Source organism: Cimex lectularius, unplaced genomic scaffold (genome assembly GCF_000648675.2).
Source record: "Cimex lectularius strain Harlan isolate CLEC.00 unplaced genomic scaffold, Clec_2.1 scaffold14, whole genome shotgun sequence".
NCBI lineage: Eukaryota > Metazoa > Arthropoda > Insecta > Hemiptera > Cimicidae > Cimex > Cimex lectularius.
Genome location: NW_019392637.1, coordinates 709,858 through 723,189, shown reverse-complemented (window position 1 = coordinate 723,189; position 13,332 = coordinate 709,858). Strand labels below are relative to the sequence as shown.

General features: G+C 37.1%; 1 protein-coding gene across 3 annotated transcripts in view; it reads left to right on the top strand.

The window, feature by feature from the left end:
- The window catches only part of LOC106663127 (PDF receptor), a 46,260-nt gene extending 40,841 nt beyond the window's left edge, over window positions 1-5,419 (top strand). For 2 of the 3 annotated variants that reach the window (XM_014387718.2, XM_024226849.1), the window contains 5 exons: window positions 1,610-1,712; window positions 1,914-2,098; window positions 2,159-2,244; window positions 3,321-3,629; window positions 3,701-5,419. In XM_014387718.2, the coding sequence (XP_014243204.2) occupies window positions 1,610-1,712; window positions 1,914-2,098; window positions 2,159-2,244; window positions 3,321-3,629; window positions 3,701-3,713 (696 nt within the window). In that variant the 3' untranslated portion in view covers window positions 3,714-5,419. Of the gene's footprint in view, window positions 1-1,609; window positions 1,713-1,913; window positions 2,099-2,158; window positions 2,245-3,320; window positions 3,633-3,700 lie in introns of all 3 variants that reach the window. The other variant, XM_024226848.1, reaches the window with a different exon arrangement.
- The last annotated feature ends 7,913 nt before the right edge of the window (window positions 5,420-13,332 follow it).

The following is a 13,332-nucleotide window of genomic DNA, read 5'->3' as shown; positions in this document are numbered from 1 at the left end:
TGAAAGATCTTATCCGAACCCGCTTCATCACTTTCCATTTTAAACTATCCCTCCACCCTAATCCACTAGCCCTAACTCTTTCCTCAACATCTCACCCTTCAATCCTCCGCGCCGTTTAAAACGAGATCGCCTCGTGACCTTCTATCTAACCCACCGCACAGATAGCAATAAATAAAATAAAATTATATATATATATATANCATATAATAAAATAATTGACCAGGATCTTTTTAACCACGTGATCTGTCCATAGATTATCTTCAACTAGGTAATGCGCAAGAAGTTTTTGTTAAACAAGGTTATCTGTTTGTAGGCCTTCAACAACCAGGTTATGTGCGTATAAGTTATATTAAACCATGTTATCCGCGCTTAGGTTATTTATAACTAGGTTATGCTGAAATAGTTTAAGTTAAACCAGATTGTCAGCCCATTGGTTAATTGTAAGTAGGTTTCGCACTGCTTTGAATTTTGAATCAGGTTATTTGCATTTAGGTCTTATATCGTCACAGTTATATCGTATATAGGTTATCTTTAACCAGGTTAACCAGGCTTTAACATTGTTCGAGTAGGTCATGTTATCTTTTTATCTTATCTTTTTCGTGATCTATTCATAGGTTATTATAGTCAGGTTACGTGAAATTAGATCATGTTAAACCACGTTATTTGTACATAGGTTATGTTAAAACAGACTATGTATGCATAAGTGAGTTATATTCACGTTATTTTTAGATAAATTGGAGCGTAAATTAGATTATGAAAACCAGGTTATGTCTGGGACGATTACGGGGCTAGGTTATCTTTTTACACGTACGTACAATCAGTTTATAGTTATAAAAATTTGATAAAAGTATGCTATAGGAAATGAGTTGGAAAGGTTTAGGCAGTAGTAGGTTATACAGAACCAGGTTATGCTTGGACACATTTTGTCAGAGTATGATTATACATATATTTATATAGAATGTTATGCTCAACCAGGCTATGTTTGAAAAGGTGGGGGTTGTCTATAGGTTATCTATAACCGGGTTATGCTTTACCTAGAAATCTTTAACCAGGTTATCTGTACAAAGGTTTTCTATAGGTAGGTTATGTTCAATTACGTTGTTATACCTGGTTATCTGTCCATCGTTTATTTTTCGGGTGTTTATGCACCGATGGGTTATATACCGGTAGTGTTAAACCAGGTTATCTGTCCGGGGTTATTTATAGCCTGGTTATGAGGAAGTAGGTTATGAACGACCAGGCTATTTTTGGAAAGCGAGTACGAAGAAAACTACTACTAAAAACTACTAACATAACATGGTTTACACAAAACATGTTTGAAATGTTTGGGAGAAGTAGGTTACCCGCAATCAAGTATGTATGACTTTAACAATCAGGTTATGCTTAGACACATTTTGTAAGAGTAAAATTATATGTAAATTTATATTAAATTTAGGGACATAACCTCAACCAGGATATGTTTAGAATAATTGGAGTTGTACATAGATTATTTATTAACAAAGCTATTTAAAAATAGATTGAGTTGCCATGTTATGTGCAAGTAGGATATGTTGAAACTGGTTATCTTTCCCTTAGGTTGTACATAAGTACTAAAAAATCGATTTTCCAGCCGATTCTGTGTGAAGCAGCCTACGTCCTGCTTGAATACGCCAGAACAGCCATGTTCATGTGGATGTTCATCGAAGGCCTCTACCTCCACAACGTAGTCACTGGTAATTTTATTAAATTTTCCTTCCTTGAATAAATATTTATTTTATTTCTGGATCTTATGTCAGAGTTGTGCAACGGTCGTTTAATTAATGACATAACAGCGTTGCGCAACGTGGGGGTAGCGGTTTTGATAGTGAGGGGGTGGTTTTCTTTTAAGTTATTTTACGGGTATTTATGTAACCCTTCCTCCCTCTACCCGGAAGTGAGGGTGTTCCAGGAGAAGTTCCACTACAGGCTATACACGGGGATCGGTTGGGGTGTCCCGGTCGCGATGACAGCAACCTGGGCCGCCATATCCGCGTCCCAGATGAAGACAAAGTGCTGGTGGGGGTATAACTTTACGATATACTTCTGGATACTCGAAGGCCCAAGGGTGGCCGTCATACTCGTAAGGGTGCATCACTAATCACTGATAACAAAGTGTTTAAACATAAATATTTTTTCACAGCTCAACTTCCTCTTCCTCCTCAACATCATAAGGGTCCTGGTTGTAAAGCTAAGGCAAAGCCGGACGAGCGAAGTAGAACAGGCGAGGTAATTACACCCAAAATATACGTAAAATTAAAAAAATGTTAAATGCAAACGTGCCATTTGTACCTTTTCATAGGTCAAATATAGCCAAGTTATGTGGAATCAGTTGTCTAAAAATCAGGTTATTTACACATAAGTTATTTTTAACTCCAGTATCTTTCCGTACGTTATTTATTGCTAGATTATGCACAAAAAGAGTTATCTATACCTAGATTGCGCACAAATAGGTAATCTACATAACTACACTTTCCATTGGTCATGACTGGCCAGGTTATGCACGAGTAGGTTATGTTTAACCAGATTATCTTTCCCTAGGTTATCTAGGAGCCAGGTGATGCCCAAATAGGTAATGTTTAACCAGGTTATCTTTCCATAGGTTATCCACAAAAATGATTACTACTTACTTCTTTTTACGAGGGTTCGCATATGCAGAGGTTGTATCAACACTCAGGGTGCCGGTGTTTCTGAAAAAAGCCCATTTACAAGTATGTCTGTTTCGAACGCAGGGCCGCTGGTTTCGAACTCAGGACCTTTACCTTACAGTGATGAGCGCCAGGTCAACGCCTAAACTTTGCGGCCACCGACGCCCCCTTCATAGGGTTATTAATAGCCAAGTTATTCGCTAGTAGGTTATTGTAAGCTATGCTATCTGAACATAGGTGAATTATAACCAGGTTATTCACAAATGGGTGATCCATGATTAGGCTAAACATAGGCCAGCTATCAATCATTCCACAAATAGGTTATGTTAAAACAGGTCCATATATATTACACAGGGCGGGCGACCAGGACCCGAGGGGTTAAAAGCCTGAGTAGGCCCGTACCCCATTAAAACAGGTCCATACCTAGGTTATGTATGTAAGCAGGTTATAAAGCAAAAAGATTTTCTAGAACCGGATGACATGTAAATGGGTTCCGTATAAGAAGGTTATTTACGACCAGGTTTTGATACCTTTGGTTTACAAAATCAAAAATTATAACTTGGATTTCATATACTCTCTCATTTCATGTTCGACTTCTCATGTAACAAACGGTTGAAGATAATCTGGTTATTAGTAACTCGTCCTAATCTGTTGCAGGAAAGCAGTGAGGGCTGCGGTCGTTCTCCTGCCACTCCTCGGCATCACCAACTTGGTAAACATGATGGAAGCCCCTTTGGACCGACAGGTGTGGGAGTTCGCCGCCTGGTCCTACACGACCCACTTCCTAACCAGCTTCCAGGGCCTCTTCGTCGCCGTCCTATACTGCTTTCTCAACGGCGAGGTCCGCGCCGCCGTCAAGAAGAGTGTCTACATCTATTTCTTGCTCCGACCGGGACAGTTCACCCCGAGAAGGAACTCGGCCTTCGTGAGCGCCGCGTGCCCGCAGCCCCCGGAGCTACCACCCGAGTAGTTATCCCAAGGAGGAAAACACACAAAAAAAAACTGTTTAACACACAATAATTTTTTTCTGTCCCCAGGACGAGAGTCTGACACGAGGAGGAGCCCTCAGGGATCAAGAACACTGAATTGTGAGAAAAAAAATTTCAAAGGACCAGACAGCTTTAAATAAGATATATTTTATGAAGAGATATTTTTTAAAGAGAGCGAAAGATTTAACACAGAAAGAAACCCTCAAAAGGCAAAATTTATTGTAAAAGGTTATTAATCTTAATTTATTTAAAGGTATAGCACTTACATATCTAGTACGTGTGAAGGATTCGCATGTTAAACAGGGTGATACTGCCCTTAAAAGATGTCCTAGAAGGTGTCGACCAAGGTGAACGAGATATTTTTTTGCAAAGGCTGTGTAAATACATGCCAAGAGGTTATGCAAAGGTTGTACTAAAAACGCAAGAACGACATGGTGTTTAGAGGTTAAGCACAAACAGGTTTCTTGTAAATAAACTGTGTAAATAAAACAACATTATAAGATGTTCGGAAATTACGCACAGGTTGTATGTAAATAAATTGTCCGAATGAAAAATTTATTAGAAAAAAATCGTGTATTAAAAATATACGGAAAGGAGTCTAAACGGCAAGTTATACAAATCAATTATGATATCTAAGTTATCTTCAAACACATACAAGATAATTATGTAACACGTTATGTAATTTTGTATTGAGGTTATGTATAACGATGTTATATATAACATCATACCTCTAGGTTGAAAATCAAAACAAAAACAAGTTGGGCGGCATACAATGAGATTGTGACTGATCGTACCTGTCAAATTTATAAACTAGAAGGTTACGTGTAACCAGGTTTTATATAAGATTATCCCTGTCCAGGTTATAAACTGGAAGGTTACGTATAACCAGACTATATCTAAGATCATAACTATCCAGCGGAACAAGAAGAAGGTTATAACGATGTTATATACTGATCATACCCGTCAATTGTATAACCTGTATAAACTAGAAGTTTACGTAGTCAGATTATATATAACATCATACCTGCCCAAGTTATAAACTAGAAGTTTAAGTATAACCAGGTTATATACAAGATCATACCAGTTCAGGTTGAAAATCAAAACAAAAAACAATGGGGTTATAAGGAGGTTAATACGCAACCAAAAATACCAGACCAAGCAGATCATACCTGTCCAAGTGAAAAACTAAAAGGTAATGTATAAGATCATAACTGTTCAGAATAGTGGAAAAAACAAGGTTGTTATCACCGGATTATATAAACTGATCATATAATTACTAAGTGTATAAACTAGGTGGTTATATGTAACCAGGTTAAATATAAGATCGTCCCTGTCCACGTTATAAACTATAAGGTGACGTACAACCAGATTATATATAAGATCACACCTGTCCATGTTTGCGGAAACAAGGTACTAACCAGGTTATGTAAACTGATCAATACCTGTCCACTTTTTGAATTAGAAGGTTATTTACAATTACAATTTTTTTGTAGGTTTAATACACTAAAGGATTTTTGTCATAAATAATGGGGTTTTTATGGAAGGTGTTCAAACAAAAAATAACCCATTTGTTTAAGCCGTGAGGAGCGGTCAAGAATGAGGTAGTTTAGAAAAACGCCTTTTTCATTTTTTATCGACGTTTCGACCTTTATTCAGGTCATAAAGTGTTGTACTATTCTTGTGTGTTCGTTTTGTGTGCAAGTGTGTATTATGCTAAACTACCTCATTATTGACCGCTCATCACGACATCAACAAATTATGAAACAATAGGTCACAAAGAAACACAAATAAAATAACGTCTGAACGAAACCTTTCTCTCTTTTTATTCTATTCTATCCACCGATGTCATTACCCAACTATAAAACCCATCATACTTTGATCACAACGTCCGATACGAGAATAGGATCGTAGGCGAAGGATGAGTTTTTCGAGTAGAAAATCGGCACGAGCCACTTTTGGTGTCTGACCGGAGATGACATCACTAAAAAACAAACAAATAAATTCGAAGTCAGAAATTGTTCAATATCGACATAGTTCAATATGATCAAGAAAATCTTCTGAGGCTTCAATTAAAAGATAATACAGCCGGATAATCACATTTGTAACGCATTTAACGGGTGGGTAATTCATTAGACGGAACCAAAGTGGAAATAAACTGCATATTAATTCTTTTTATCCTGTTTTATAAAAAAGTTTTAAAAATGAGAAAATTTAAAAATCTATAATAATAAACCTGATTTCTAATAATAATAATAGGTACACCGATATCGCTAGTAGTGTTGTTTGATTGCAACTAGAAAATAGATTTATATCGATTTGTTGATCGATAATCGCCATCCATCTTGTTAAAAAGAAACGATAATGGTTACCAATCGGAAATTCGTTCAGCGCTCTTTCCGAGATTTCATATAACTTTTGCAAACAATGAATCGCAATTCTTGCTATCGATTGTACCTCTTAGAATCGATTTCTATTAATAATTATTATGCCAATACAAATATAATATTATAATCATAATTTAAAATTATTTTTGATCGATTGTGCGAAAAAATAGCTTCCATATCGATTATTAGGTGAATAATCGTCGTCCATCTTATTGGTAAGAATTGATAATAGCCAGAAATCGATTCTCATCCTATCGAAAATTCGTGTAGTGCCCCTTCTGAAATTTCACAAGAATTTTGCAAACGAAGAATCATCATGGAATCGATTGATAATAAAAATCGATACTCCACTGTACAGAAAATAGTTGTCATCGATAGGTTTATATCGATTTTTGAATGCGATCGATTTATACATTTAAAAGATGGACGCCTTTAATCGATAAGACAATCGATATTATATAGATTTTGTTCGCAATAATCGATACAACCTGATTGTGAAATTCCGCCCCAACAATATTTTCCTTTGATCTTTTATTTGTTTTTATGTAATGTAGTGATTTTTGTCCTTAAAAAATTAATTGTTGCCCACAAACGTCAGCCGTCATAAATTTAAACGAATAGATTTTTTTTGTCATATGGGTTAGATGAAGAGTAAATAGTTATATTTTCATTGAGAAAGACTGTTGTAGAATTGAAAAATGGAGCAGGCGACTAGTGTGACGACTGTGGCGCGGATGTTGACGGCGGCCGACCCGCCCCAAGAGACGACCTGCTCCCAGAAGACGGAGTTGGGCTCCAAGTCGGTCCTCGCCCAGATCAAAACATCATGGACATGCCGTACGACCTGTCCAAGGAGGATGAACTTGCCGGCTTCCTCGCAGTAGAGGGGCGATGAGTCGTAGCGCCACTTGCTATCGAACACCTTCATGATGTGGCAAGCGTTGATCCACCGGTTGAACTTGATGTAGGACATGATGCAGGACCACTTGAATTTGTTTCCGACGACGCGGTAGCAGAAGAGGTCGATGCAGGGCCGGATGTCGTGGGTGATTTCGATCCCGATCTCGACCAGCCCGCTCCCGTTGTGGACGGAGATGAAGCAGGCGAGACCCTGGACCTCTCTGTAAAGCGACTCGTAGTCGTCGGTCCCCTTCTTCTTCGGCTTCATGAACTTTGCCAAGAAATTCATATCGAAGGCACCGTCGATCTTCCAGCCTCCAAGGTCGGAGTCGAACACATCAGACGACCACTCGCTCGGCCTGCAGTGGCTCGAGACGATGGCAGAATGGATGTTGTAACGTTTGTTGTTCATGTCCGTCCAGATGACGTACTCTTTGACGTCGTAGTACTTGTACTCGTAGTAGCCGTTCCGGTTGTTCCTCGTGAAATGGCCGACACATTTGCAAGTCGTGAGCACTGTCCTTTTGCTCACGATCGAACCGAAGCAGTGGAATTCGTCAGTGCGCAGCACCAGGACGGAGACGAACGCCTTCTTCATCACGACCGCGTTTCCCACAGCCGGCGACAAATACACAACAACAAAAAACAAAACAAACATTCAATCTTTTCAGCCAAAACGGAACACCAACACGCGAAAACGAAAAAATACATGTGATTTTTCAATAAATAGCTTCTGATTTAAAATTTTAACTCATGTTTCTTCGTTCACTTCCATAAGCGTTAATTTTCACTCAACCAGATACAAGCATGATCCGTGGTATATTTTAACAGAACCTCTCTATGCAACTTAAGAAACATAATCTGGCTGTTTATGCTTATATTATACGTAACCTGATTGCTTTCTAAACCTAATCTGGTTGTACTAAATTCCTTTTAACACTATTTTTAAACATAACCTGGCTGTACATGACCTACGTTTACTCTCCATCTTTCCAAGCACAACCTGGTTTTATATAACCTACTTTATAGAAATAATAAAGGTAGGGTGAATATGTCGATTCACGTTTGGTAAAGGATGGCTCTACTCACAGGTTTGTTTTTTACAACTTTGACTAGTTGCAAACAACAACCTACGTTTGTATGAACTTTCCAAAGATAACCTGGTTGTAACGACTTGCTTTCCACTGTACTCCTACCCACAACTAAACAATACACATCTAACAGATATGTTGGCATTTAGGTAGAACATTTTTACTCCTACTCCTCCTCTATCCTTAGCTACCATCGGGTCTAAGAGCTCCCCCACAACTAGGGCTGACAGCTCTTCCACTCCACTACCCAGACACTTGCACCATCGTGTCTGAGAGACTCCCACGGGCACGACTCCATGGTTGGCCCATTTTTTTCGTGTGACGTCACTGTTTTTCCCTTCACCATTTCTTTGTACGTCACCACACCGATAAGTACCAATCATACAACGACCCCTGACAGGAGTTACATTCACAAACAATGGATCAAAGAATGGTCTTGAAGAAAAAAGCGAATTCAGTTATTGCTGCCCACGAACTGTTACAGTCCTTGGCAATGTTGGGACTGAGTCGGTCTTTTTTTTCTTCAAGACCATACCTTGATCAAGAGTGTTCATGAGTGAAAAATGGTCGATACTTCTAATTCTTAAATAAGAAAAGGAGCTTCATTGGAAAAAAATCCAAAAGTAATAAATCGATTAAATTCATCCGAAATAATGATGTATCATCCGAGAAAATTTTGTTTTCAGATGTGTGACTTATTCAAAACAGAAATAAAAATAACAACAGACTTCAAATCACACAGTCACTATTGGGTCTAAGGTTGAGACTGGCATAATCGTCCATTCTACTTGATAACTGTTCAACATGGCATTCATGAATATGAAAAAAGTAGAGAATGAAAATGTGCCTACATTATTTAAAAGTTTTAATTGAAAGATATTACTATCTTTGAATTTGTGTTAATGTTCTCTAAGTAATAATTTATTTATTTAATTGTAGCTTTGAATATTTATTAAATTATATTTCTTTTAAGACTGTTTTCATAGCAATAGATAAAGTATGAGTCAATCGAGCGGAGGCAAGGAGAATACTCCTGACTTAAATAATATTCCGTTTTTAGAAAATATGGAAACTAATGCTGTATTACCCTCTAGGAGAAAATTAGTTTTCACGATAATTTAAAACGCCCGAGGGAAAGTGTTCCTACACAGTTTAATAAAGCGCGTATAAATAATACGGGGAATAATTCTACCAATCCTCACGTCAGAAAACAAAAACGTTTTGAAGCTTTAAACTATTTAAAGAAAGATTTGTAAAACACTGATTCAGGTCCTTTTTTTTCTTTTTTTCCCCAATGATCCTAGGGAAAATGATGTGATATGGTAATTAAGTAAAAAAATAACAACCAATATTGTAAATATATCTGTATGAGGCCGCAATAGAATAAAAATTGAGACTAAAACTTATTTATCGGCTAACTCTTTAATCGATCTTGAAATTTTTAAAGAAAAAGATCCTTTATTGCTACATTCCTTCATTTTTCGTAAATAAAACGGGGGTTATTCGAAATGTCTCATCGGAAATAAGTGGAGAAGAAATTCTTAACAATGCAGTTTCACCGATCAAAGTAAAGAATATCCGTCGACTTACAAAACGTGTGACTGATGAAAAAGGCATTATTAAAACTTTTCAATTAAGCGCTTTCATTGTAACTTTTGACGCACAATCGCTGCCAGAGTATATGCATATCTATGGCGCAAGATCCAAAGTGGAACCGTTTGTGCCTTCAATAAGACAATGTTTTAACTGCTGGTGGTTTAACCATGTTAAAGACCAGTGTAGGAGTCGTCAGAGATGTCTTAATTGCTCACAGGAGCATTCCGAGGAAAACTGCACTCAATCTGTGAGTTGTCTGCAATGTGCAGGCAACCATAAGTGAAATTATCGTAAATTCCCAAAATACTCCCAATTATTGGAAGTAAAAAAAGGCTAAAACATATGAAACTTCTTTGCATTCCACCGTTGTAACAACTAATAAATTTAACCTACTGGAGACACAAGAAGAATTCCCCGACCTGAAGCAGTCTTTACTCACTAAGTCACAAAAATTCTTACGAGTCTCGACCTGAAAAGAAAAAAACGCCACAGGGTAGAGGTTCATAAAAGAAGGGGAGTGGTTAAGATAGCGAAAAAGTCAAACAGTCGGCAAACAAGTGTCGTTAATTTCTGATAATCCAAAGTCTTTCAACCCTAGTCAACCAGAATTTAGAGTATTAATGGACGGACTAAGCCCACTTATAGATAATTATAAGTCATTCACAATTCACCAGATTTCGTGGTCCGTTTGACCAATTAATATCTTTCAATTAATTAAGGTTTTTAGTTGAGATAAAAAAGTCAATGTCACGAGCGGGATTCGAACCCACGACCTTCAGCTAGATACGCCGCTACTCTACCACCTGAGCTATCGCGACTTCGATCCACTCGGACACTAACTTGCCATCTCAACCGCACCTTTTTGAATTTTCCCTCGTTTTTGCCATTTTTCAAATGGCGTGTAATCTATTTATTTCTCGGCGACAATTGAAATGGCCACGGAGAGCTTTGGTGAAGATATATATCGTTTTAACTTATTCAATTCTCTAGTTTTCGAGGTCCGCTTGACCAATTAATATCTTTCAATTAATTAAGGTTTTTAGTTGAGATAATATAGATAGTGGATCGAAGTCTCGAAAGCTCGGGTGGTAGAGTAGCGGCGTATCTAGCCGAAGGTCGTGGATTCGAATCCCGTTCGTGACATTGACTTTTTTATCTCAACTAAAAACCTTAATTAATTGAAAGATAATTATAAGGATGAATTTTCAACACAGTCTGCAGAATCAGTTCCTGTAGTTGTTAATGGGTTTTCTCAACTATTATCACTATTAAAAGACTATCGGCACAACCTGAACCAAAATTTAACTTTCGTTGATCTTACACAGCAATTATGAAGAATAAAAATTATATTAGTTTTTTGCAATGGAATACTCGTTATTTTTGCCCGAAAAAAAGATAATCTGGAGCACATTTTATTCAAAGTGACATAGCAATAATTTCCGAAACTTGTCTTTCTTCGGATTCGTGCTATGAATTTAGAAATTGCCATTTTGTTCGGCAGGATAGAGAAATGGCTATGAGGGCGTGGGTATATGAGTGAGTAGTAACTTTCAGTTGAAACAACTAAGTATTCTAAATAGCCGTAATGGAGAAGTGGTAGGAATTCAATTAATTCTTGCTGGCACGTTCTCTTTTAAAGTTTTGGCCATCTACTCTACCCAATACAACTCTTTTTATGATTGGGACACAATTTTTAACGGCGGCTTTAATATTCATCGAATCATCATGTAGCTTTAGGCTGAGTCTTTCCAACGATATCCCTAATCAGATCGAATCACTCCATATGCGATGCCTACTTCCAAAGGATTACACTGAGACTCTCCTAATTGCAAAACGTGTGATGAGCCGGAGAGTATCAAGCATATTGTTTTGTCGTAGAAATGGTGAATGATGGAGTGAGTGCGGTGTTCAATCCTTTTTAAAAAAAAGATAGTTTCTACTAACAGAAAGTTGTTTTTCAACGATCCGGATTTCTCGCCCCTTAGCGGCTTAGCTCATTATTAGGTTGAAGGATTTCTACAGCCACGTCTCTCGACATGAATTGCAAAAGTGAACCCGCCCATACGCGACGTTCCAATGAAGAGCTGGTTTTTTAATGGCGCTCAATTGAACGTGCGAAAAACCGGAATTATAACACAAGTAAATATTATAATGGTAAATACTGTAAGAAATTAATTATAAATTAGTGATTAAAGATAAAATATTAGAATAATACCTTAATATTATTAAATTATTATAAAAATAATAACAATTTAATTATTTGGACGTTTAATATTATTTATGTACATATTTAAAATGGGAAGTAGATCAAAATCTATTATATTATTAATGCATTTATCTCCATGTTAATTTTACATTTTTTAATTTCAAATTTCTCAAACCAATCTAGTTCTCTCCCATTGTTGAAACTATGTAACACTGTTGTATTTAAATTTGAATTGAAATTATGTTTTGTTTCTTTTAGATGGTCCTTAAATTCCGAAAATTTGTTCGATTTAGGCAAGTGTTCTTTTACTCTCGTTTTTATATCTCTACCGCTTTGTCCTATATATTTAATATCACAATCATTACAATTGAGTTGGTAAACCCCGCTTTTTCCCAAGTTGTCTACCTTGTCTTTAGGTTTTGAGAGGATGTTTTTAAGTGAACCCATACTTCTAAAAGCTAGTAAGTGTAAATTTCCATTTAGACGTCTTTTAGTAGACTTCATTTTTAATTTTTTATCTGGCTTGTATCTGAAAATTACTATGGATGTGACCATCCTTGTCCAAAAACTCTTTGAAAACCTTCACTTGAGTTCAAAACCTGATGGGTGATGGAAAATATCACTGGAACCTATTCTGGGATAAACTTACCCTCCCAGAAGACCCTGATATTTATTTAGAAATCGATTAACGGTCACTAATCACCACACCTCCTACTGATATCGAATTAGAAGTTGAAAATTTTACCAACTCAATAATCACGGCAGCAAATCAAACTATCCTAAAATCAACCAGTCTAAGCCATCACCCATCTGGACCTTGGTCAAATGAAGATTGCAAAAAAGCTTTAATAAATAGACGATGAGCCTTAAAGCAACTTAAGAAAATTCAATAAATTGTAAGCAACAAAAGGCAAGAGCAATGTTTAAAGAAGTGCACCGGACAAGTTTACTAAGACCTTATACAGACATACACACCAAGGCCTGGGAAAAAATTGAGGTCTGTTCGTGGAAGAATTCTCCCAGCCAGATTGCTGGAACTGTCTGTAGATATTGAAATCCTGACTGGCCCTACGAACATAGCTAATGAGTTGGGTAAGCGTTTTTCTTCAAATTTGGACAACAACCACTACGACCCTGATTTCATTACCCAAAAAATAAAAAAATGAAAGTTTTGAGATGGATGTTACGGGAGATGACAATCACCCTCTAAACTAACTCAGAGTATACTATATCAAATGTCTGCGGGTCTTCTCCATGGCCCAATGATATCCATGACACTGCTTAAAATCGTATCCCCTTTAATCAGAGATTGTTGAGATTATACAATAAAATCCTTTGTGAGCATTCTTTTCCCTCCTCTGGGAGAGAGGCAGAGGTGATACCAATCTTAAAAATTGGAAAAGACAAAATGTTTAGCCAAAGTTTTCGACCACTCTCACTCACCAGTTGCCTGAGCAAAGTGATTGTGAGAGTGAGAAAGTAGTAAACATGCAGTTGGTATGG